The sequence below is a fragment of the Geotrypetes seraphini genome, chromosome 7, assembly GCF_902459505.1.
Source record: "Geotrypetes seraphini chromosome 7, aGeoSer1.1, whole genome shotgun sequence".
Classification (NCBI taxonomy): domain Eukaryota; kingdom Metazoa; phylum Chordata; class Amphibia; order Gymnophiona; family Dermophiidae; genus Geotrypetes; species Geotrypetes seraphini.
Window position 1 is genome coordinate 6,099,414 of NC_047090.1, and position 25,226 is coordinate 6,124,639.

General features: G+C 43.2%; 3 protein-coding genes across 4 annotated transcripts in view; 2 read left to right on the top strand and 1 right to left on the bottom strand.

Moving 5' to 3' along the window:
* Positions 1-25,226, top strand: part of LOC117363916 (LARGE xylosyl- and glucuronyltransferase 1) — a 391,773-nt gene that overhangs the window by 268,001 nt on the left and 98,546 nt on the right. For both annotated transcript variants that reach the window (XM_033952487.1, XM_033952488.1), the window contains exon 6: positions 10,866-11,037. In XM_033952487.1, the coding sequence (XP_033808378.1) occupies positions 10,866-11,037 (172 nt within the window). The remainder of the gene's footprint in view (positions 1-10,865; positions 11,038-25,226) is intronic.
* On the top strand, positions 7,917-8,257 carry LOC117363917 (40S ribosomal protein S25-like). Its single transcript, XM_033952489.1, has one exon. The coding sequence runs from the start codon at positions 7,940-7,942 to the stop codon at positions 8,255-8,257; it is 318 nt and encodes a 105-aa protein (XP_033808380.1). The 5' UTR covers positions 7,917-7,939.
* LOC117363918 (40S ribosomal protein S25-like) lies at positions 8,551-8,868 on the bottom strand. Its single transcript, XM_033952490.1, has one exon. The coding sequence runs from the start codon at positions 8,866-8,868 to the stop codon at positions 8,551-8,553; it is 318 nt and encodes a 105-aa protein (XP_033808381.1).

Sequence of the window (25,226 nt, forward strand, 5' to 3'; positions counted from 1 at the left end):
ATTGTGAAGTCATAGAAACATGATGGCAGATAAAGGCCAAATGGCCCATCCACAGCATCCACTATCTTCTCTTCTCCCTATTGGCTAAGGCTCTTAACATTTGCATCCCCTCTCGCTATTGGCTAAGGCTCTTAACACCTGCATTGTGAAGTCATAGAAACATGATGGCAGATAGAGGCCAAATGGCCCATCCAGTCTGCCCATCCACAGTAACCATTATCTCTTCCTCTCTCTAAGAGATCCCACATGACTATCCCAGGCTTTCTTGAAAGCAGACACAGTCTTTGTCTCCATCACCTCTTCCGGGAGACTGTCATACGCATCTACCACCCTTTCTGTATAAAATTATTCCCTTTAATAATAATAATAATAATAACTTTATTCTTTTATACCGCCATAACAAAAAGTTCTAGACGATTTACACTAAGAAGAGCTGGACAATCAGTGGAATACAGAAATAACATAAAAATTCAAACATTCAATAAAAATACTAGTTGTGAACTTTAAAAATACAATTTCAGTAATAATGGACCGTGTTAAGAAATAAATTTATCGAACAGCGCTGTCTTGACTATTTTCTGAAAAGAACTATAAGATGACATAGCTTGATGAATACAATTGCCTAGCCAAGACTGCTGTTTACCTGCTTGAAACACTAGGGTCTTATCTAAAAAAGTCTGATATCTACAACCATTACCTCTTAACTTCATCCTATGCCCTCTCATTCCACAGCTTCCTTTCAAATGAAAGAGACTTGACTCATGCGCATTTATATTACATAGGTATTTAAACGTCTCTATCATGTCTCCCCTCTCCTGACTTTCCTCCAAAGTATGCAGATTGAGGTCTTTAAGTCTGTCCCCATACGCCTCAAGATGAAGACCACGCACCATTTTAGTAGCCTTCCTCTGGACCGACTCCATCCTTTTTATATCTTTTTGAAGATGCATCATATTCATCTATCATCAACATAAAGGGACGAGAGAGTGAAAAAACAAAGCATACTTTCATTCCATTATATATCAATAGAGCAAATACATTTATGCGCTGTTAATAGCAATCCCCACTAAGGGGAAGATTCTCTAATGTTCATGGTAAAATCTTGACAGGCCGCTATTGTAACGATTTCAAAAAGATGAGCCATTCTTTAAAAAAACCCACGCACGCGAATGAGGTTTGCGGAGGGTTGCTAAATTTGCATGCAACGAGTCACTGGTGATGGCGATTGGCACATGCGCAGAATACACCCACAAGTTAAAAAACAAAAATGAAGATCAGCAGGAGGGATGCCCACTCCCTTCTGCCGCCGTCATTCCAGAGCTGAGATTGTGATGTCATAATGCCTCATTCCACCAATGCCTAAGAGCCAACCTCGGCAGTGATGTCACAATGGCTTCATTGTGTTATACTTGGCTCACATAAGAACATAAGAGCTGCCATACTGGGACAGACTGAGTAAATCAAGCCCAGTATCCTGCTTCCAACAATGGCCAACCCAGGTCTCAAGTACCTGGCAGAAACCCAAAGAGTAGCAACATTCCAGAGCTTAGATTGTGACGTCATAATGCCTCATTCCACCAATGCCTAAGAGCCAACCTCATCAGTGATGTCACAATGGCTTCATTGTGTTATACTTGGCTCACATAAGACAGACCGAAGGTCCATCAAGTCCAGGATCCTGATTCCAACAGTGGCCAACCCAGGTCCCAAGTACCTAGGTAGATCCCAAGTGGTGAAACAGATTTTATCCTAAGAACAAGCAGTACAGTGGTTCTCAGCTGTCTCCTGGAGGCACATGTATCCAGTCTACTTTTTAGGATTAGATGCAACCAGTCTGCAATGTATGCTGATTAACCTCCTATGTATGCATTATGATAAGTAGGAGAGTGTAGCGTAGGGGTTAGAGCTACCGCCTCGGCACCCTGAGATTGTGGGTTCAAGCCCCACTCTGCTTCTTGTGACCCTGGGTAATCCTCCACTGCCCCAGGCACATTGGATCAATTGTGAGCCCGCCGGGACAGAGAGGGAAAATGCTTGAGTACCTGATTGGTTCTGCCTGTTCTGAGCTCCTTGGGAGAATAGGCTAAAACATGGGACGAATGAAGCCCGACTAGCCGTGTGCATCCAGGGGACGGTTGAGAAGGACTGTCTCACTGTGTAGAGTAACTGGGCAGACTGGGATAGGCTAGTTGTGCTGTTTTGTTCTCCTAATGTCTACTTAGGGGCATAGAGAGGGTGGACAGGGACAGGTTCTTCAGACTAAAAGGGACGACAGGTACGAGGGGGCACTCAGAGAAACTGAAGGGAGATAGGTTCAAATCAAATGCAAGGAAGTTTTTCTTCACCCAAAGGGTCGTGGACAAATGGAATGCGCTCCCGGAGGAAGTGATCCGGCAGAGTACAGTAGGGATTCAAACAGGGATTGGACGGATTCCTGAGGGAAAAGGGGATCGTGGGGTACTGAGGGAGGTGCTGGGGTGTTGCATAAGTATAGACAGCTCACCAGGTCTTGTAGGTGAATGGCCGGAGGGTTAGGACTTTGATGGGAAGATAGGACTTCGATGAGATACTGTCACCTGCCGGGGTCTCAGTAAGATTAAGAAGACCTCCGGTAGAGGGTAGCACACTCCTGACGTGGCTCCCAAAGGGGGAGACCTCACTGGTGTCTCACTATCTTGGGCTTTGCTAAAAATAAAGCACCGTGAGTCAAGTTGAACAAAATAATGTGAAAAGTTTAATTAGTCACTTAACACATAAATCATATCAGATATTATTATAGTCCAAGTTTCCTTTCTTCCCAAACCAGGGCAAAAAGAAAGAAAACCGAAAACAAAAAGACTTTTAACTTTCACCCCAGTCCAGTGAAAGCACAGCAAGCTTGCTATCAGGTATGCTTCCAGTCCAGGTTTTAGGGCTTGCTCTACCTGATCACACAGGCTCTGAAAAACTCAGCACAATTAGTCTCTTAAGCACTTATCCAGCCCTGAGCTGGCGTCCTGGGCTTACTAACTAACACAGTCCAGTTTCTTCACCAGGTAAACTTTAAGCAAAAACACAAAATACAAAAACTGAAGCCTTACTGCAGGCTCCTAAATTTCCAGCCCTGATTAGCTCACAGTCCTTTGGGCTTCTCCTGAGCTCCTGCACAGCTGCAATGTAGCAATCCAATCAAGCTGGTGCAGCACTGCTCTGAGCTTGTCTTTACAGCACAAACAATCAAAACAGTTCTTCCCAAAACTCCTCTCCACTATTATTCATGTACAGCCCTGTACCTGTAGTGTTCAGTGGAAAGTTGCCAAGCCCACATCCATGGCTTCTTCCATAACGGTCTCCAGCATACACCCTTCATCCAGGTCCATGCTTTCTGGTGTATCCAGCTGCTCTGCTGGTTCCTGAGGCATTGGAGCCTCACACTCCATTGGCTCTGGAGTGAGGTCTGGCCTTCTCCTGGCCCGGAGAACTCTCTCTCCCAGACTCTCTTGGGCAGCCTCCTTTAATGCTCTGGAGAGCTGCTTAACAGGCTTAGGGCCACGCCCTACACTGGGTGATCGTGTGCCTAGCTTGTGTGTTCTTGGGCTCCCCCTCAGGCTACAGGGTAGAATATCACTGGGAGCTTGATTAAATCCCTTAGTGTGACTGGAAGCTTTTCTGGGCCGGGCAGTTAACCTATACTCAGGGCACTGCTCTAGGCTAGAAGACTCAGGATAGGCAGCTAGGCTTTCGGGATCTTCTTCCTGATCCTTCTCAGTGAGAGTCTGGTCTCGAGTAAGAGACTGAGACCGGGGTTTCACTTTGACATGACCGTCTCGGGGAGCGGAAATGTCACAATACCTAGGGGGCAAGGGGGCCCCTTCTGGTGATTAAGGCAGGTCATGACCTGTTGGGCCGCCGCGGGGGTGGACTGCTGGGCGGGATGGACCTCTGGTCTGACCCGGCAGAGGCACTGCTTATGTTCTTACTGTTGCAGCTGTACGCCATCCATCTCTTCAAAGCTAACAAGTGCCGCTTTGCTCCTCCCTGTGTTCGTAACCATGGCCATCACGCTCTCCAGCTGAGTTAAATGAGTTGGTTCAGGAGCCAAGTAATAATTTCCAGGTAATTAATAGGTCTGGCATGGCGTCCGACTGCTTCAGTGCAGTTGTTAAATACAGAGTAGATACTGGTCCTTCAAATTATTTGTAGTGTGCCATTATTCGCAAGTCCTTCTTGTGTGCAGCTTTCACTCTGTTAACAAGAGAGTCCGCCGTGAAGCCTGCTGTGGTCTGGAAAATGCTAGTTTTATTCCCAACTGGAAGAGAGGTGGACACCTCTGCCTTTTTCCTTTACTCAGCAAAGATGACTGCACTCACAGACTAGAAAATGACATGGAGAAAAATGTGTCCCCCATCCCCACAGGATCTCAAAATCCCTGTCCTTTCCCTGTAAGCATTGCCTTTATCGCACAAGCCTCGAACACATAAGATTTTAAACTGTTTAAGGCAGGGGTGTCCAACCTGCGGACCGAGGGCCACATGCGACCCCGTGAAGTATTTTGAGCGGCCCCAGTTGAGGGCGATGCAGTGTTTACCGTCTTGCCAGCTTACTCCTCTGCCTTGCTACAGCGTTTGCGCATTTGTGCGGCCCTAGAAACATTTTTTTCGGCCAGTGCGGCCCAGGGAAGCCAAAAGGTTGGACACCCCCGCTTTAAGGCTTGTGAAAATGAGGTCAGAGCTTTCAGGAATGGGACAGGTTAAAAACGCTGGGGCTGTTCTCTCTGGAGAAGAGGAGACTTAGAGGGGACATGATAGAAACCTTCAAAATCCTAAAGGGCATAGAGAAAGTGAATAAGAACAGATTCTTCAAACTGTGGGGAGCCACAAGCACTAGGGGTCACTCGGAGAAATTGAAAGGGGACAGGTTTAGAACAAATGCTAGGAAGTTCTTTTTTACCCAGAGGGTGGTGGACACATGGAACAAGCTTCCGGAGGAGGTGATAAGCCAGAACTCTGTACAGGGGTTCAAGGAAGGTTTGGATAGGTTCCTGGAGGATAAGGGGATAGAGGGGTACAGATAGAACTTGAGGTAGGTTATAGAAGTGGTCAGTAACCACTTCACAGGTCGCGGACCTGATGGGCCGCCGCAGGAGCAGACCGCTGGGCAGGATGGACCTCTGGTCTGACCCAGTGGAGGCAACTTCTTATGTTCTTATGACAGGGGCAGCTCACAGGGACGGGGGAAAATTTGTTCCCGAGCCATTTTCTACTCAAAGACTGTAGGTTCAGTCACAGAGCTGATGGAAAGAGTCTGATGTTCAAACTGGGAGGGTGGGGTTGAAATCGGACCACTGCTACTATTTATCACTTCTGTAGCACTGAAGGGTGTATGCAGCATTGCACATTTTGACATTAAATAGATGGTCCCTGCTCTGAAGAGCTTACAAATAACAGAACCCAAGGTGAGAGGAGTTAGGAGTCAAAGAGGTGGGCTTTTAACTATTCTTGATCGTTGCCAGAGACTGAGCCCGCTGTAAGGTTCTGGGCAGTTTGCTCCAGGCTTACGGTGTAGCGAGACAGAAGGAACGGAGTTGGCATTATTGCAGGATAGGGGGTAATCACATTTATTTCCCCATCGTACCTGGACTCTATCATAAACACAGAGCCTTAATGTGGACTGTTCCACTGAGTTCTGCTCCATTAAATTTATTTAAAAGTGTAAGAAGGACCCTGGAGATTCCAGTGGATCAGATCAGCGCTTCCCTGCTTGTTTATGTCAGTATGTAACCCGTTATATGCTAGCACAGGGGAGGGGAAGCTTTTGGTTCTTGAGAGCCTGGTTTTCAGAGCGTCTATCGTGAATAGTCACAGATTTAAAAACTCTGTTAATTAGTAGATGACGGCAGATAAAAGACCTGTGTGTTCCATCTAGTCTGCCCAAAAGTCACATTCATTTCTGAGGCAATGTTAAACCAACAATCCAGTAATTATTCATTTTACTTGCTAAGTTCCACTATGAGATGTTTTTTTATTTTTCTCCTCTCTTCCTGACCTGTACTCCGACTATATGAATGTGGTAAAAATATGCAGTTTTGCTCCTGGTCCATATTGTCGCACACGGGACTCAGGCCATAGAAGTCCAACCAGCATCTGCCCCACTGCTGAAGTTGCAGTCCAAGTTAACTCCAGCCTATCCCTAATCATCTTGCCACATACCGGACCCAGACCCAGTGGTGGAGTAAGGGGGGAGGGGGACGTCTTCATAGTGGCGCGGCACCCGTCCTCATTTTGCCCACCCTCCCCCGCTCCTTCCCCTATACCTCTGTAATGTTCCAGGCGCGAGCAGCAAACCCCCCTGAGTCGGTTCGTCTGATGTCACTTTCTGGGCCCGCGCTTAGAAAGTGACGTTAAGAGGGAGAGCCTACGCAGGTATGACAGCAGGTTGGGGGGTGTTGCTGCTCACGCCCGGAACGTTAGAGGTACGGGGGAAGAGAAGTGCCATGTGCGTACAGCAGTTGCAGGAGCGTGGGGGAAGGGGAGCGGAGAAGAGGGCAGGGAAGGGGTATCACCACCCCCAGGCGCTTCTCCCCCTCATTACGCCACTGCCCAGATCGTAGAAGTATAGCTCTTTTTTTCTTAAATATTTTATTGAAATTTAAAGAAATCATTGAAAGTTGAAACACAAACCAATATTAATACTAATACATTCTAAATAAAATAATTAAATAAAAATTCAGGTGTGTCGTAACTCAATGTACAAACAGAAAAATTACAAACCTTTACTCCATGTTCAATAAACAATCCTTTAAAAATTTCCTTATACTGCCACGTTTTTAATTGCACATATTTTCTCAAATTTACTTTACAAACATGATATATAATCCAATTTAGAAAAATCCTTCCAATTAGATACATTTGTTTTAATTGTTATCAATATTAAGTTCTTCGGTAACTGTATTTTATTGGCATTTAATGTAGATTTAACCCTTTCAGGACCATAAGGATCGTAGGCCAATTTTTGTGGTTTTGACGACATTTTTATGGTAAAAAGGGCTTGCAGATGCCAAAAAATTGATTTTTTTTGTGAAATATCATTATTTTTATTTAAAAAAATCACACTTCTGGCTTATGGACAGTGTGGCAAGTGAATCTTCTCGTCAATCTGGCAACGACGCTAATGAATGAATGTCGGAACCAGTTTGTTTACATAAAGGCAGTATCATATGGAATCCGTACATATCAAATTTAGAACTGTAGACTATCCCAATCAAAATTTATAGGATTTTAAAGTTATGGGACAAATATGTCCCTTGGTCCTGAAAGGGTTAAGAGCATACTCCCTCAAGATAATTATCGAATAAGTTAATAGCACTTGATCTGCAGGGTTTTGTGTCGATCCGATCCGCTTTTTGTTCAGGGATCCTTTGTGTCTATCCTGCACGTTTTTGCATCTTACCAGCTCTCCAAGGAGGGTGTTCCAGGCCTCTACCACTCTCTCCGTGAACGTCCAAAAAACCCAGACCTATTGGCAGTTCAGGTGCTGCTGTGCCCTTTCCTTCCTATCTGCTGGTAGACGGCAGGGGCAAAATTATTGTTTTCATTAATCTAGGGTAAGGAGTAACAGCTCTACTGTATTCACTGGTGATAAGGATGAAACTGTGACAGGCAGTATCCATCCCAAGGTGAAGGGTATATCTATGTATATATCTATCAAAGTAAATCACGCATAAATTATAACGTGTTCGAATAATTCAATGTAACTGTTACACCAAAAATAGTTTTTAATCTTACATACGCTCAGAAGAGTGTAGCCCTCCCAGGGGCAAGCCCTGTAGGAAAACCCACCGCCTAATCACTGCTTATGCCTCAATGATTGAAAGCTTAAATGACTTTCAACGCTGCTTTAAAAGTTTGGATAGGTGCTTCCTTTCCGGCCGACATCTTGCAGGAGAGGCGGCGTTTGCACCATGCCACCCAAAGATGACAAGAAGAAGAAAGATGCAGGCAAGTCCGCCAAGAAGGACAAAGACCCCGTGAACAAATCTGGTGGAAAAACCAAAAAGAAGAAGAGGGACAAGCTAAACAACCTGGTTCTCTTTGACAAAGCTACATATGACAAACTGTGTGAAGAAGTTCCAAACTACAAGCTCACCACACCTGCTGTGGTCTCGGAGCGGCTGAAAATCAGGCGTTCTCTAGCCAGAGAGCTGCTCAACAAAGGGCTAATTAAACTAGTATCCGAGCACCGTGCCCAGAAACACCAAAGGAGGAGATGCCCCTGCTAGCACAGAAGAAGCATAAAGGAGGTTTTCTGCTGGCTTTCATGAGAAAATAAAAACCAGAAATGGTAAAAAAAAAAAAAAGTTTGGATAGGTAACAAATGGAACTTTTCTTATTTGGCTTGTAATGAGTTAACAAACTTATCTCTAGATAAAGATTCCTTGTAACTTATTGCAAGTCAAATAAGAAGAGTTCCGTTTGTTACCTATCCAAACTTTTTTTTTTTTTTTTTTTACCATTTCTGGTTTTTATTTTCTCATGAAAGCCAGCAGAAAACCTCCTTTATGCTTCTTCTGTGCTAGCAGGGGCATCTCCTCCTTTGGTGTTTCTGGGCACGGTGCTCGGATACTAGTTTAATTAGCCCTTTGTTGAGCAGCTCTCTGGCTAGAGAACGCCTGATTTTCAGCCGCTCCGAGACCACAGCAGGTGTGGTGAGCTTGTAGTTTGGAACTTCTTCACACAGTTTGTCATATGTAGCTTTGTCAAAGAGAACCAGGTTGTTTAGCTTGTCCCTCTTCTTCTTTTTGGTTTTTCCACCAGATTTGTTCACGGGGTATTTGTCCTTCTTGGCGGACTTGCCTGCATCTTTCTTCTTCTTGTCATCTTTGGGTGGCATGGTGCAAACGCCGCCTCTCCTGCAAGATGTCGGCCGGAAAGGAAGCACCTATCCAAACTTTTAAAGCAGCGTTGAAAGTCATTTAAGCTTTCAATCATTGAGGCATAAGCAGTGATTAGGCGGTGGGTTTTCCTACAGGGCTTGCCCCTGGGAGGGCTACACTCTTCTGAGCGTATGTAAGATTGAAAACTATTTTTGGTGTAATAGTTACATTGAATTATTCGAACACGTTATAATTTATGCATCATCGGCATTTCATGTGTTCCATCCAACTGTTTTGCCCGGTTTAAGATTTGTCAAAATAAAGCATGTCTAGTAATGCATGCCTCTTCCCTATGAATAACCACAGTAAATAGTAGCGATAACAATGTACTTCTGTAGTATTTTGCAAGCCTAGTGGTAAAACTACCCAGTTAAGTGCTGGTGGGAGTCTGTGAAAGTGGCAATATTCAGACTTTCTCAGACCCCCCAGCTCTAAATATGAACACCCAACCGCACCGTGCGAGTGAAATATAGCTGGGTTTTCCGAAATCAAGGATGTGCTGACATTTTTGCTGATGTTGCCAGATTCAGAGCCAAGCGATTCCCAGTCAACAGTCATCACTGGCACTCTGCCTTTTTGACAGGCCGGGGATGGGGGTGAAAGCAGAAAGGGTCACAAGAGTGCGGAGTAGCTCTGTGAAGGTCATTGTGTTGTATCTGCGCTCGTTCTCATCCGGATTCTTTAGCTTGCTTCTACCATGTGCCATATTTAAATCCTCTCAGCCTCCCTGTCTAATTAAATACATTTGCATGCGTAAATTAGGTAGCATTGTTCTAGCACAGAATTGCATTTTTCCTAATTAGGCTGGGACAACCTGCCCAAAATTAATAAAAGCCAGATGAATAGTGCACCAGTTGTCAAGGCAATCCTGATTACTTTCTTAAATGCATTAACCTTTTCGGCATGGTAATGCTGAGATGCCTAAGAAGCACCATATCCTTCCTGGCATCTGGTAAGCTGAACTGTGCCTGTCCATTTGCACATGAGCTTTGCTTAATACATTGTCCTTGCTAGAACTTGAATCAAATACTTTTGGACCCTAAACTGTAATTACTATATACACTTGAATATAAACCGAGGTAACCTTTCCTCTCCTAAATAAAAAAGGAGAAAAGATGGTTGACTCAAATATAAACCCGGAGGGGGGGGGGTTATTGTGGTAATATTCAAGTGCACCCTATACGTGTTCCCCTTCCCTCGCTGCTCTGCATCCAGCTCCCTCCCTCCCTCCCCTGCCAGTCTCTGCACCCAGCCTCTGTACCCTGCCTCCCCTCCCGACCGATGCCTTGCAGGCCTCCACAGGGCCTGTCATAAATCCTGATGGGCCAGCGGTGAACCGTGGCAGGAGCGATCGTCCTTCGCTCCTGCCCATGCAGAACCTCTAGCTGATTGGCTGCCTGCAACAGGTTCGGGAGGGGGTGGCGGGTCAACGCTAACCTGAATATAAACCGAGGCCCCCCCCCATTTTTAGGCCATTTTTTTGCTCAAAAATCTAGGTATATATGGTATGTCACATGATTTCTGATGGCTTCAGACACAGTCAAAGGAGTTTTTTTCCAGCCAATGATAGAAGTTTGTAGGGGAACTAGTGTACACGGGTCTTCCCTTCCCTTAGGGATATCCTGAAAACCTGACTGGCTGGGGGTCCCCGAGGACAGGTTTGAGAACCACTGGCTTAAGAGAGAGCCAGACGCATAAACCCAGTGCCTGGCGTTGAATATCCAGTAATAACACCACTGGCAGATAAAAGAAATGCTCATTGCTGTCGACAAACATAGACCCCAATGTGTGAAAGAAGAAGACAGGAATTCTGCTTAGTGGTAATTAGCTTACTTCATCTTTAGGCGAGGTTGCTTTAACTGTACTGTACCGAAGGTAATGTTTCCTCTATTAAAACCCTTGTCTGTTTTGTTTTCTCTTCCTGGGTCTCTCCACTTGCTCTTTCCTGCGGCAGTCAGAAGTATCCTGGATCCCTAACAAGCACTACTCTGGGATCTATGGACTAATGAAGCTGGTGCTCACCAAGACCCTTCCCTCCAACCTGGAGAGAGTTATCGTCCTGGATACGGACATCACCTTTGCCACGGACATTGCCGAACTCTGGGCCGTCTTTCACAAGTTCAAAGGTAACTTGCGCTACGTGCCCATCCACTCCAAAGAGTTCAGAACAGGTTTCAAATTGCCATTTGCAGTGTTAGGATAATATATTACATAGGGTTACCATTCAGCAATCCGGGGTGTCACGACTTTCGACTTTCTAATCAGGGTGTGGAGTTTGATGAATTTTTTTTTTTTAAATTCTTTATTTACATTTTCAACAATTTGCAAGAAAATAAACTTCTTGTCAGAGAAATACAGCATAGACATGTTTGCTTTTTACATTCAAAAAGAAAAACAGTAGCATATTTGGTTCTCTTTCCTTAGACCACCACAAAGGCGGAGTTAAGCATGAATACACAAGGGGCTTATTAAGATAAAAATGAAAATAATTATAAGGAAAGTCTATAATGCAGCATAACTTGCCTATTGTAATGACACTGGGTCAAAACTTCACGCCATCTTTTTCAGCTCCAGGAAGAAAAAATACATATTTGACTTCTGCATTCTTTATGGCACACTTACAAGGGTATGCCAACAGGAAAGAGACCCCCCCCCCCCCCAAGCTATTGTTTCCTGTTTTAAGGATAAGAACTGCTTCTGTCTTTCTTGTGTGCTCTTTGAAACATCCCTGAATGCCCATATATATATATTTTTTTACCATGAAACAAAGATTTTGAGAACCTAAAGTTCCACTTCATAAATGGGTCGAAGTCCTGTTGGAATACGTAGGAAATCAGTAATGTAGCTCTCTCCGCAGCTTTAGAGATGGATTCTTCTAGAAACGCAGATATATTTTCCATATCAATTTGCGGAGGCTGTTTATTTTCCCCTTCTGGAAGCTCCTGAGAGATTTTTATAGCAGGTGGAAGATAGTAAATTTTATTCAATGGGGATATATGCTCAGAGGAATATTGAGTTTGAGGAATTTATCTGAGGGCACAATCTGACACTTACGTTCCATAGGAATTGAGCTAGCTTAGCATAGACGTGACAGACAAGACAGATAATTTGGCTGCCATGATGTCCCGCCTACCGGCGTTGTTTATACAAGGATGGCCTATCACAACAGTGTCAGTTGATTTGGCCATAGTCTATAGAGGAGTCATCGGGGCAGTTGTGGAGGGAGAGGGAAAAGGCAGTTTCAGAAAGTGTAAAAGAGGCTAAGCAAAGAATGCTACTACTACTTATCACATATATAGCCCTGAAAGGCTTACGCGGCGCTGTAACGTAGTAAATGACACATTTTGACATTTGTAGACAGTCCCTGCTCTTAAGAGCTTACAATCTAACTTGGACAGACAGACATGACATGGAGGGCATGGGGATCCAGAACCCAAGGTGAGAGGAGTCGAAAGCCCTCTCAAAGAGATAGGTTTTTGGTTGGTTTTGCAATTTTATAATTTCAATTATAATGTGCCGTGAAAAACATTTGCTCTGTTTAGTGTGCCGGAGCGAAAAAAAGGTTTGAGAGACACTTAGGCTGGTAATTTTCCCAATTCAGAAATCAGAGATTGTTTCTTCTATCATGTTTTTCTAGGTACTCCATGTTTCTCAGTAACCCTTCCTTCTCCTTTAATTGCTGGGCATTTAGGGTTTTGTTTTGTTTTGTTTTGTTTTTTTAATTATTGGACATTTGCCCCTCAAGATAATCCCAGTGGGTTGGCTGTTGTCATTCCACTGAATTCTGACCTGGTTAACTGCAAGGGTAAACCATCAAATTTGAAATGTGCGGCCCTCACCTACATGGAGTTTTCCAGTAATCGGATTGCTTTCCAAGCAGTGCCCAAAGTTACTATTGCTGGTTTCTTCGGCAAATACCAACAACACAGAAGGAGTGTAGCCTACGGTACAGATGAGAAGTTCCCAACTTTTCCTTCAGAGTCCAATCGCTTCTCAGTGACTGGGGAAGAGGCTGGTAGTGTTCTTCAAGCTCTCTTGCATCTTCACTTCTGGGTTGAGGTGGCAGAGCAACAAAAAGAAGGTTCAATTAAGCCCCTTCCAAACCATATATCTGCGATATTTTCAGGGCTGCCCAAAGCCCTGGGAGGCAGGCTAGACTCCGAAGGGTTAAGTCTACTTGAGCCAATAAACAGTGTAGAGGAGACAGTTGGCTAGTCCCCCCTTCCCCAAAATCAGGAACACGATAGGATGAACACAATAGGGATATAAATAGACCAAGTCCAGAAAACTAGACTCTTAAGGAAGTTCAAAGATATACTTGAAACACGATAGGTGTAAACCGATTATATTTAGTTGAAATGGCCAACCTCCTTACGATGTGTGAAATTTCCACAAACGACTTAATACCGCTAGCTCCTTTCCACTTCCCAAAACCTTCCCGAGTCCCCAAAGCAACCTCATCTACTCTTTATCTCCTCTAGAAATTAACAGATATCTTCTTTTTGTAATACGTTTTTTGTAATTCTTTTGTAATCCGCTTTGAACCGCAAGGCAATGGTGGAATAGAAATCTCTAATGTAATGTAATGCAGTGGTACCTTAGTTTACGAGCATCATTCGTTCCAGAAGCAAAAGCCAAAGCACTCGTATATCAAAGCAAAGTTCCCCGTAGGCCACAATGTCCTGCGTGCTTGTACGTGGCGAGCGTGTTGTCGGGGCAGCGGCTGGCTTGCCTCAGGAGAGGAGCGGTCGTTGCCATGCTCACATAGGATGGCGGCCGGCGCTGACGGACGGCTGAGGCATCGTCCGAAGCGGGAGGGCAGCCACACGGGGACCCCGAGGGAAGGAAGCCACCACGTTGAAAGCGCTGCAGCACCTACAGGCAGGTACCCACCATTGCTGAGAGCTCGTTTATCGGGACGGTGCTCGGTTTGCGAGACAAAAGTTTGCTGAGTGTTTTGCTTGTCTTGCAAAACTCTCACAAACCGCGTTACTCGTAAACCGAGGTTCCACTATATTATGAACTTAGCTGCAATAGTATATACTTAAGACGATTGATTTGATGTAAACATATGCATATAACTAGGATGATCAATGTGCCGGTAACATAAGTAGGATGATTAACTATGGCATAATTATGCCGGTCTTAATAACTCTGTATTGTAATGCCTCGACAGAAGCTTATGCAAACTGCTTTGAATTGACTCCTCCGTCATTAGTAGAAGCTCACAATAAAAGTCCTTCAGCTTTGCTTTGCTTTTCTCCATCCTGGTGAACAAAACACTGGAACAATTGCAGAGCTGCCAACCCGATATCCGCTCAGGACACTGACTTGGTCCCCTTCTCTCTCCTTTATTTTATCATTTTTATTTGTTTTTTTTTTTTTTTTTGGTTACGTCTTACCCGCTTTTGATTTAATTGTATGGTTTGTGCAGTGTTTTTCCTTTGTTGGTCTTTTTTTTCCCCATTATTATTGGCTAATACGAGCAACATTCACATTTTCTGAAAGCACATGATGTCTAGAAGGAGCAGCTTTCTTACAACAAACATATACTTTGGAAGTGAGCTGGAGCAGTCCATGAGTTTCACTAATAACCTGTAAATGAGCTGCTAAAGTTTGCCACTTAAAATAATTGAATTGCAAGTGCCTTGAAAATTGGCTTTCATCTTATCCTCCAGTTAACCAGGACAGTGGGTATATTTTCACTGGAATACCGAGGCTCCAGACAAGCATGCTCTCTTTTGGGGACAGTTAATGCAGAACTGTGAGACAGGCGGGTGGGGAGAAACTATATGACGTGGCAACAGTTCTGTAATGATCATGTGGAGGTGACTAGCAATCCTTTAAAAATAATGTAAAATCGATTAAAAATGGATGTGTACTTAATACCTGCAAAACTCTTGGGGAGGGGGGGTGGAGTTTGGTAAATGTGTCTAAAAAGATAGTTGCTTAAAATATAGGTGCCGATCTCTTGTCAATCAGACTTAGGCGCCTATTATGGAATCACACCCAACTTAAAACTTGGGTTTTCAAGGCCTACATTATAGGTCCCTAAATTCTGTAGAGAATCAAGTCTGGCAGTGCCCAAGTCCTTCTCTACCCTTAAACATGCCTACTTTGGAGTTAGGTGCCTATCACCCAATTAATTTTTATTTTTTTCAATTATCTAATCTAATCTAGTCTTCAATTTGTATACCGGGTCATCTCCTGACAGAGCTGGACTCGGTTCACATGTAATTAAGACTAGAGTACATAAGAAAGAGAGCAGTGAGAGATTAGAGAAACTGGGCCTCTTCTCCGTTGAAAAGAGGAGACTGAGAGGGGACATGATCGAAACATTCAAAATACTGAAGGGAATAGACTTAGTAGATAAGGACAGGTTGTTCACCCTCTCCAAGGTAGAGAGAACGAGAGGGCACTCTCTAAAGTTAAAAGGGGACAGATTCCGGATAAACGTAAGGAAGTTCTTCTTCACCCAGAGAGTGGTAGAAAACTGGAACGCTCTTCCGAAGGCTGTTATAGGGGAAAACACCCTCCAGGGATTCAAGACAAAGTTAGACAAGTTCCTGCTAAACCAGAACGTACGCAGGTAAGGCTAGTCCAAGTTAGGGCACTGGTCTTTGACCTAAGGGCTGCCGCGGGAGCGGACTGCTGGGTATGATGGACCACTGAAAACCTGGCTTTTCTCAAAAAATGTAAGTCTTCCTCCAACTTAGAAATCAAGGAAACTCTTATATCTTGGCTTCCCAAGTCCTGTAAATTTTCTTCACACTTCTACCTCTAACCCTCTGTTGTAGTTCCTTCCTATTTCTCCTACTGTAAACCGCGTTGAGCTCTACGAACGTGGAGATGATGCGGTATACAAACCTAAGGATTGGATTGGATTGGATTTACGAAATAGCTGTAGCTGGCCTATCAGTCTAATGGAGTCAGGAAGTCCAGTTCACATCTCTACCAGCTTGAAGACAAGAGATTGACTAAGCTTTCTCACAGATTTAATACCCTTAAAAGAAAATAGTTTATATTCCTCAAATGACAAGATCTGAAGGGGTTCCAATATAAGGGAACTAAAGGATCAAATATTCCATAGAGAAGCTTAAAGATCATGCATGCACATTTAAATTGAATCCGGAAGCGGACTGAAAGCCAGTGAAGCTTTCTCAACAAAGGAGAGACATGATCGTACTTTCGCTTCCTGAATAGAAGCTTAAAACTCATAATTGAAGCCAATTTACTAATTAACCCTCCTTTTTTCCCGAAAGCATCGCACGGGTTTTAGCGCCGGCAGAATTCCTATGGCCGTCGGAGAAGTTGCCGGCACTAAAAACCCGCGCTATGCGTTCGTAAAAGAGGGGGTTAATTAGGTGCCTAACTTTACACGCCTGTTTACTGTCTTCAGGCACCTTTTATAGAATTTCCCCCTTAATGTTTTTGAAGATGTCTCTCCTGTTCTCTATCCACTGGGTCAAAACTTAGGACCCTTTTACTAAGCTTCGCTAAGAACTGGACTTAGCGTGCCCTTAATGCAGATCTTTCCTACTTGCGATGCCTTTTTCTAGTGTGGCCATAAAATTGCCTTTTCCTACTGAACCTTTTTTTGGCCATGTGCTAATGTTGGTGTTAGCGTGCGGCTATTTAAGAAAAAGATTAACATGGGAATATTGGGGTTTATTGATTTAATTTATTTATTCATTCACTTTTCTGCACCGTTCTTCCAAGGGAGCTCAGAACGGTTTACATGAATTTATTCAGGTATTTGAGCATTTTTCCCTGTCTGTCCTAGTGGCCTCACACTCTATCTAATGTACCTGGGGCAAAGGGGGGATTAAGTGACTTGCCCAGGGTCACAAGGAGCAGCGTGGGTTTGAACCCACAACCTCAGGGTGCTGAGGCTGCTCTCCTACCTCAGGCTAAGATGTGAGTGATTAGTAGTGGTGTGGATAAAGGAAGAGGAGATATTTGTTAGACAACAAAGCCAGAGGAATTTTATGATGATTGCAGGAGGTTCTTCCCATAAAGGGGATACCCAGAGATATTTTGGAGCGTGCTGAATTTTTTTTTTTTGTCGTCATTGTCCATGGTTTTATTTTCCAAATAAGTACTTCATGTATAGCAACTTGTAAACATGTTGAAGGAAATAAAAAGTGCTTTTGGTGATCAAGTTTCATAAGCAGTCTTTAGGGAATCACAGCTTATAAGAATAGGACTTTGCACTGAATAAATTTGGGGACTGTTTGTTGAGAGGAATGTGTTTAAGCTGTAGGGTAGAGATTGCATATAAAGCTTTAAAATACTAGCTCGTTAATTGTGGGTCCTGAGTGGTTTTTCCCAGCTTTGTTCAATTAATGACTTCGGGAAAAATTAGAAGTCAATTATTGGGCTTAACACAACAAGTGCAAATGAATTCTGATAAAAAAAATATTAAAGAAACTTGAGTAAGAAAATAATTTAACTAAATTAATTGAAAGGACAAAATCTTTTGTAGTAACAAAGCATTTGACAGGAGGTAAAAACCAGCATGGCCTGCCTAGTTGGCCCAGGAAAGTGGGTCGACCACTTCACCTTGATGTAACTATTGCCCTGTTGATGGAAGGTTGTATGTAGGTACCTAGTGCAAAGAACTCCTAGCGCTCAGAGAAGGAATTTGGTCTCTGGAAGCTATAATGGCAGAGCTAGATCGAATGAACAGGTCGTTCGCGGTTTAATACTAAAAACGCTAGCTTTACAAAAAACCGCGAATAACATATAAAAAGTTATTTGCAATTTTTCCATATTCGCGGCTATGTTCCGCCCATAGCCACCGCGAATACAGAGGGAGGAATGTACATTATGTAACATATACATAATTTATGATTTATGAGCATGATTTGTTATATTTTATTTTGTTTTAAATGTTTGTTTTGTTAATTTCCATTTTTATGTGTTTAGACTCCTGATGCAGGCCTAGTGGCCGAAACACACTTATGTGTTGAGTCTCCTGTGAAATAAAGCCATCCAATTGAATGCCGTTTACTACTTTGGTCTTTCGTCTCCAGCGCTGTGCTGTTGCCTGTTAAGGGCAAAGGAACACGGATAGCACAGATAATGACCTAGAGCAGGGGTGTCAAACTCAAATACACAGTGGGCCAAAATTAAAAACGTAGAGAAAGTTGCGGGCCAACCAGAACAAGTGCCGTGGTCGTAACCATGTTTAAGGACAGGGTTCGGCAAAAGAAACTAAGAGTGCAAACATAAAAGTGGCCAAAGAAACATCGTGGGCACATAATAAACTAAAACCCAACAACAACAAAAAAATAATATAAATAGTGAAAAATAAATAATAAAAACCTTGCGTGCGGAAAGGTTTAAAAATACATAAATAAAAAGTCCCTGCTGCAGAACGTGAAAAAAGTGTGGCAATAGACTATAGAAGACCTAAAAATCATCAGCTAATATTTTATGGGAACTTAAGATACCTTAAAATAACTATGTGCAGTAGGGAAGATCTTGCCCTGTTTTCCTATATCAGATTTTAACTGTAATTCATTCTAAATCCAAGCAAACTGCCTAAAAAAACAGAGCTGAATCTGATCCAGCTCACCAAAATCAGAAAATCTCTTAAGGTTACCAGCTGACATCACTTTTCCTAAAAAGGTCGACCTAATCTTGCTGGTTCTCTATAACCGTGGACTCATATTTGTGGTTTCATTAAGAAAAGCAAGATCGTGACACCATGCGTGCAAACGTAGCCCTAGTTTTGAAAAATCTAGAACCCTCTGGAAGCCCTAACAAATTCCCGCTAGGTTCCACTTTTCCAGCCAGTTCATGCATAACCTCACGTCATCTCCGCCTTTTATTTTGAGTTAGGTGGGAGAGTTACCTACGTCGGGCATCATCCCCTCTATTGGAAAACAAAGAATTTGGCTGGTTGAGGTAGCATGCTCACACGTTGCTAAAGAGAGAATTTAGTTTAAAAAGAAATGCTCCACTAGGAGCCTATGACTTTTATACAGTAAGGTGTGAAAAACAGTTTAAAATATAGGTAAATAGTTGTTATATTTTTTCTCCATTTTTTTTTTATCTCCTATCTGTCTTTCATACCTTCCCCAAACTAGAGAGAGAGTCTATACATCAATAGTATAATCACATGGAATAAAAGACCCTTGGATTTTGAGAACCTAATTCATTATTTATTTTTTACATTATTTACATCTTTTTTTAATAAGTTAACAATTTAATTCATTATGTGGAAAAATATCAAGTGAAAAATCACTAAAAATTTTAAAACATCCATCCACGTATTCAAAGTGTTCCAAAAGGTACTTAAGTGTTGATCAACAGACTGATTGAAGGACAACACAGCTGATCCTTACAAGGACTTCCTCGGGGTCGGGGGGGGGGGGGGAGGAAGGGTTTCTCTATTCCAACATAAAGTTAAGTGCCTTTTGGAACACTCTGAATACGTGGATGTATGTTTTAAAATTTTAGTGATGTTTTCACTTGATATTTTTCCACATAATGAATTAAATTGTTAACTTATTAAAAAAAGATTTAAATAATGTAAAAACTAAATAATGAATTAGGTTCACAAAACCCAAGGGTCTTCTATTCCTTGTGATTACACTATTGCCGTAGTGACTTTCTCTCTAATTTGTGAGGGAGGTTTTTCTCTCTCTATTTGATATAATTTTCATACCTACTTATTGAATTAGTAGCAGAGCATTGTATCATCTGGTAAGGTGTTCAAACCAGTACTTAAAAGCCAAGAGGATGCTTAAGTGCATAGGAAGAAAAATGAGCAGCAGGAAGAGAGTGGTGGTAACGGCATTGTTATACCTCTCTTGAGACCTCATTTAGAACATCGGGTGCCGTTCTGGAGACCACACTTTCAAAAAGATGTAAACAGGATGAAGTTGGTCCAGAAGGTGGCTTCTAAAAAGGTCTGTGGTCTTTGCCATAATGCACATGGGGACAGACTTCTATATACTTTGGAAGAAAGGTGGGAGAGAGGAGATATGAGGGAGACATTTAAATAAATGCGTAGGAGTCGAGTCTCTGAACTGAAAGGAAGTTCTGGGATGAGAAGGCATAGGATGAAGGTGAAAGGGGACAGACTGGGGAAATGTTTCCTTATGCCACAGGTGTCAAAGTCGGTCCTCGAGGGCCAGAATCCAGTCGGGTTTTCAGGATTTCCCCAATGAATCTGCATGAGATCTATTTGCATGCACTGCTTTCAATGCATATTCATTGGGGAAATCCAGAAAACCCGACTGGATTCTGGCCCTCGAGGAGGGACTTTGACACCCCTGCTTTATGCAATGGTGGTGGGTGTGTGGAAGACCTCCCGGGGTTGCTGGTGGAGATGAAGACTGTATCTGAATTCAGGAAAACATAGAAGAAATATGGGGGGGTCTCTGAAGGAGAGGAAGGGATAGCAGAGCTTTATAGTAGGTATTTGGTAGGCCGGTGATGGGACAAAAGCACGCCGACAGGTTCACAGTCATAAACACGCGGGACAAAGTTGCGACGACATTACAGAGCAGACAATTGAGTGCAAGACTCCAGCGTGCCACCCTAAAAGTTTATTTTAAAGAGCTCTGAGGGTGTGTGTGTGTGTGTGTGGGAACCCCTCCCACTTTACTTAATAGTGTTCGCGCTGCCGTTGGGAGGGGCGTTTATGACTGTGAACTGGTAGGCCATATGATTTTTATCTGCTGTCATTTTTAACAGTACGTTTCCTTTTTCCTCTGTCCTCCCTCTGCCGTTCTCCCTTTATCCTTTTTCACTCCTCCCCTCCTTTCCATTTTTCCTTTTCTTCTCCACCTCTTTCTCCCTGCGTCTTCTCCCACTCTCACCCTGGCGCCCTCTTTCACAGCCTCTCCTACTTTTCTTGTCTACAGTCTGTTTCTTTCTGCCCCCTTCCCCCCCCCCCACACACACCTTTCTCTTGTTGAGGTTTGAATTTGTAACCTACACAAATTGTGATTGCGGAAACAAAACCCACTTTTGCCAAAAAGCCACAAAATAATTGGGAGCAACCTTGTAAATGAATGGGCGAGGGCTCAAACACAGGGAATGGCACCTGTCGGATGCCTTCATTCAGCTGATTACAATAAGAGTGAGGAGACGAAGGCTATTCGGCATCGTGCGATGACTCATGGCTGATTCTGTCTCCCGCTGCCTGGAGTCTGGCAAGTGCAACAGCCTCAACCACCTCCAACTCTCCTTCCCTCCCTTGCTTTTTGTTTTATGCCATTAAAAAAAAAAAAAAAATAGTTTCCATAACAACGTAATGCAGCTCCTTATCACTATAGAAACCTTCTCCAGTCATTGCTTAAAGTTCAATTTTCAAGTTTCCCTCTGATTCTTCCTCGCTTCCTCCGGTTTGCGCAGGGAGTCTGCAGGACCCTGCAGGGACGCCACTCTGAAAGCTGAAATGCAGACCCTGCATCATACCGGGTGCCCACAAAAACATTCCTTGATCTTAAATGCTTACAAAATCAAAACTTATTGGAATATGCTTATAAATAAGATGACAGCAAATACAAGTCCCAAAAAGCATGGTTAGAAAGATCTTTCACAATCGCTTGCGCTTTCACCCTTATAAGCTGCAAACTGGTGCAGAAGTTACAACCTTCAGACAACGCAACGCCACAAAATGACCAGGTGTTCCTCAAGTGGTCCCCGAGATCACCGGACATTTTTTGTGCCACTTTCCTTTGGGGGTACGTACCTCCACTACCCTCAACTATGGATGATCTGCAGGAACGCATCACTGAAGCTATAAACGCAATCACACCAGATAGGCTTCGGAGAGTTTGGTCCGAGATCGATTATCGCATCAATGTTTGCTGAGTAACGGGTGGGGCGCACATCGTGTGTATGTAATCAATAGATACCATATGAAGTTGATGCAACTGTAGCCTCAAAGATGAAAGAATATTCCAATAAATTTTGGTTTGATAACCATTTAAAATCCAGGAGTGTTTTTGTGGGCACCCTGTATATTCTTGTAAACATGTTTTAGTAAAACTGATTTCTCTGCAGTTTGGAGCAAAAATGGGACTAATCATGAAAGAATTTCTCTGTTATGAGGAATTTCCTCACATCCCTTTACTTTAGAAAGATGAGGGACATTGTCACTAGCCCCTCCTGACCCCTTCATGCCACTGAACACATACGTTAACGCTTCTTCTCAAAGATACAGATTCCAATACCCAAAACCCCAAACAAACCCACCCTCAAAAACAAACCCCAGCCTTCTTTCTATTCCAACACCGACATCCCTTCTCATCAAGCACACGATGGATCTTATACCACTTTTGATAGTTGATGCATGTCCCTTATCTAACATCTCTTATTTCAAAAACAAAAATCCAGCACAACCCTGACCCCACCTGAACTCAAGCATACATGAATCCCTGAACTCCTTCTCGCCAATACATAAATCCCGACACCCCTCTGTACGCCTTCTTTGACTATGTCATGTAAAAAAATAATGAGATCGTATCACGTTGTTGCTCCGCCAACTTCATTGGCTACCTCAGAATGTGGTGTTCATTTCAAAATTAACTCTTACTTTTCTTCTCCACCTCTTTCTCCCTGCGTCTTCTCCTACTCTCACCCTGGCGCCCTCTTTCACGGCCTCTCCTACTTTTCTTGTCTACAGTCTGTTTCTTTCTGCACCCCCCCTCCCCCCACGCACACCTTTCTCTTGTTAAGGTTTGAATTTGTAACCTACACAAATTGTGATTGCGGAAACAAAACCCACTTTTGCCAAAAAGCCACAAAATAATTGGGAGCAACCTTGTAAATGAATGGAACCCCATCTGATCTGTCTAATCATTCCATATGCATTTCCCTGTCATCTCCATTCATTAAATAATCTTTGCCTAATCATACCAAGTCCTACGAAAGCTCATTATGAATCAACATGTTCATGCGCTTCCTTTGTTCTCGACCCTTTTTTTATGGAATCATCTACCATTACCACTCTATTCAAATCTGTCTTATAGAAAATAAATTGCATACGTTATTAAAAATGCACTTTTTCCCTATGGCATTTGAGAGATCCTTTTGAGGTCTCAGTTTGAGGAATCTACTGGCCTGTGGTCAACTTCCTACACTTACTTATGTAAACATATACAATGTTCCCCTGCAAATTCACGGTGCGCGAACTCGCTCATTCACGGTCTGCTCCGACCGCCTCTTCCTCTAGTAAAGTCGGGCTGTGTGTCAGAGCAGCTCCTGATTGGTGTAGCCCAGTGGTCTCAAACTAGCGGCCCGGGGGCCACATGCGGCCCACCAGGTACTATTTTGAGACCCTCTCACAAAAGTAAATTAAAAGTTTCTTGATCATATGTCTATTTAGTTATAAATTACAATATTATTATTAACACTTAGCCTAAAGGAAAGATTTATAAACTATAAAGAGTTTTACCTCATGCAAAATTGTCATTTCTTTAATAAGACATTAACTATTTTTTCTGAGGACCTCCAAGGACCTACAAATCCAAAACGTGGCCCTGCAAAGGGTTTGAGTTTGAGACCACTGGTCTAGCCCGACTTTACTACAGGAAGAGGCGGTCGGAGCAGACCGCGAGGGTTTTTCTTCACCTGCCGTGCTCCAGCTGCCCTCTCCTGCCTTTTGACAGGGGTTTTTCGAAATTCGCAGGGGTTCCTGGAACGGAACCCCCGCAAATTTTGGGAGAGTAATGTATGTGATTAGTGTGTGATTATTCAATTGTTTTAGTACCGACTGCCTTTGCTATTTGACTATGGCATCCTTTTCCAAATTTTAATTTCTATACTTAAATTGTGCATTGCCCAGACATGAATAAAAAGTTTTAAATAAACCATAAGCTTCCCTTGTAAAGGCAGGGAAATCAATATGCTAGATTGTCTGTTCCCTTTATTCTTAGTTTTTGACTCTGTTTAATTCCCTACGTTTTATATTTTTCTTTGGATTTAGCTCACCTTTTTTCTGTATTGGCTCAAGGTGAATTAAATTCAGATTGGTATTTTCCTGTCCCTAGAGGACTACTTATGATCTAGGGTTCAACCTAAAACAATGGAGGTAGGAGAAGTGATTGATTTCCCAGGATCCACAAGGAGAAGCAGCGAGACTTTCCTGCTTGTCAGTTCCAGGCTATCAAATTTTAACAGTTAAAGGGGTTTTTTTTTTTTTAATGACTGAGGGCTGGATAAGAGTTATGAGGATGACTGTTATTCAGGAAGCAGATTTCAAGAGGATTTCGGTGGATAAAGGGATGTGCTCTCCAGGAGAAAGTCCCTTTGAAATGTATCCTGTATTTGCAGCAAACAGTATGCAAGCTCCCTGACATTTCAGTGTGAACCTTTACAGGCGGGTGCGTCTCTGCAGCCCATCAGTAATTCTGGATAGAGAAAGACATGGGAACACATTTTCCCCCATCCCCGCAGGCACTCAATTTCCTGGTCCCGTCCCCGTGAGTTTTGTCACTGTCCCTTTCTCTGTCCCATTTCTGTAAGCTCTGCCTTAACCACACAAGCCTGAAATACAGTGGTGCCTCGCATAACGAACGCCTCGCACAGCGAACGCTGCGCACAATGAACTTCATGTCTTGCTTCCTACAACGAACTTCGTTTCACACAACGAAGTCGCCCGAGCTGCATCCTTCCGCGCAGGCACTTGCGCTTAACTGCCCTCTCTCTGCCTGGCTCCCTGTGCAGTGGCGGACCGTCGGCTCGCAGGGGCCCGGCGCCTACTGCTGATGCGTTGGGGGGGGCGGAGCTACTCTCGCTGCTTCCCCGATGCTAGAAAAAAAAAAAAAAATGAACAGTTAAGTCCCAGTTTTTGCCGCTGAGACTCTGCCCTCTCTCACTGTAAAATTAGACTCTACTTAGTCTGTCTTTAAATTTAAAAAATGTGTGTTGTTTTAAAAAACAATTATGTTTTTAGATGTATCTAAATAAAAATAATAACAAAAAATTTATCTTTTTTTATGTCATCTTAGCATATTTTATGCTACAGAACGAATTATTTTTTTTAACATGTATTGTTATGGGAAAACGCGTTTCACATAACGAACTTTTCGCATAACAAACTTGTTCCTGGAACCAATTAAGTTCGTTGTGTGAGGCACCACTGTACTTATGATTTTAAAGTGTTTGAGGCTTGTGCAGATGAGGACGGAGCTTGCAGGAAGGGATTGGGAAAAATCTGTCCCCGTGTCATTCTCTAATTCTGGACTTCATGGCAAGTCAACACAGGAGTTGGATATCTGTACCCCAGATTCCTTGGGTGAGGTCTGGGATTCTGTGTCTCTGCAATTTATAGAGGAGGTAGAAGAGATGG

Excerpts from the sequence above, each read along its gene's own strand:
- LOC117363917 (XM_033952489.1), top strand. The coding sequence starts at position 7,940 with ATGCCACCCAAAGATGACAAGAAGAAGAAAGATGCAGGCAAGTCCGCC.
- LOC117363918 (XM_033952490.1), bottom strand. The coding sequence starts at position 8,868 with ATGCCACCCAAAGATGACAAGAAGAAGAAAGATGCAGGCAAGTCCGCC.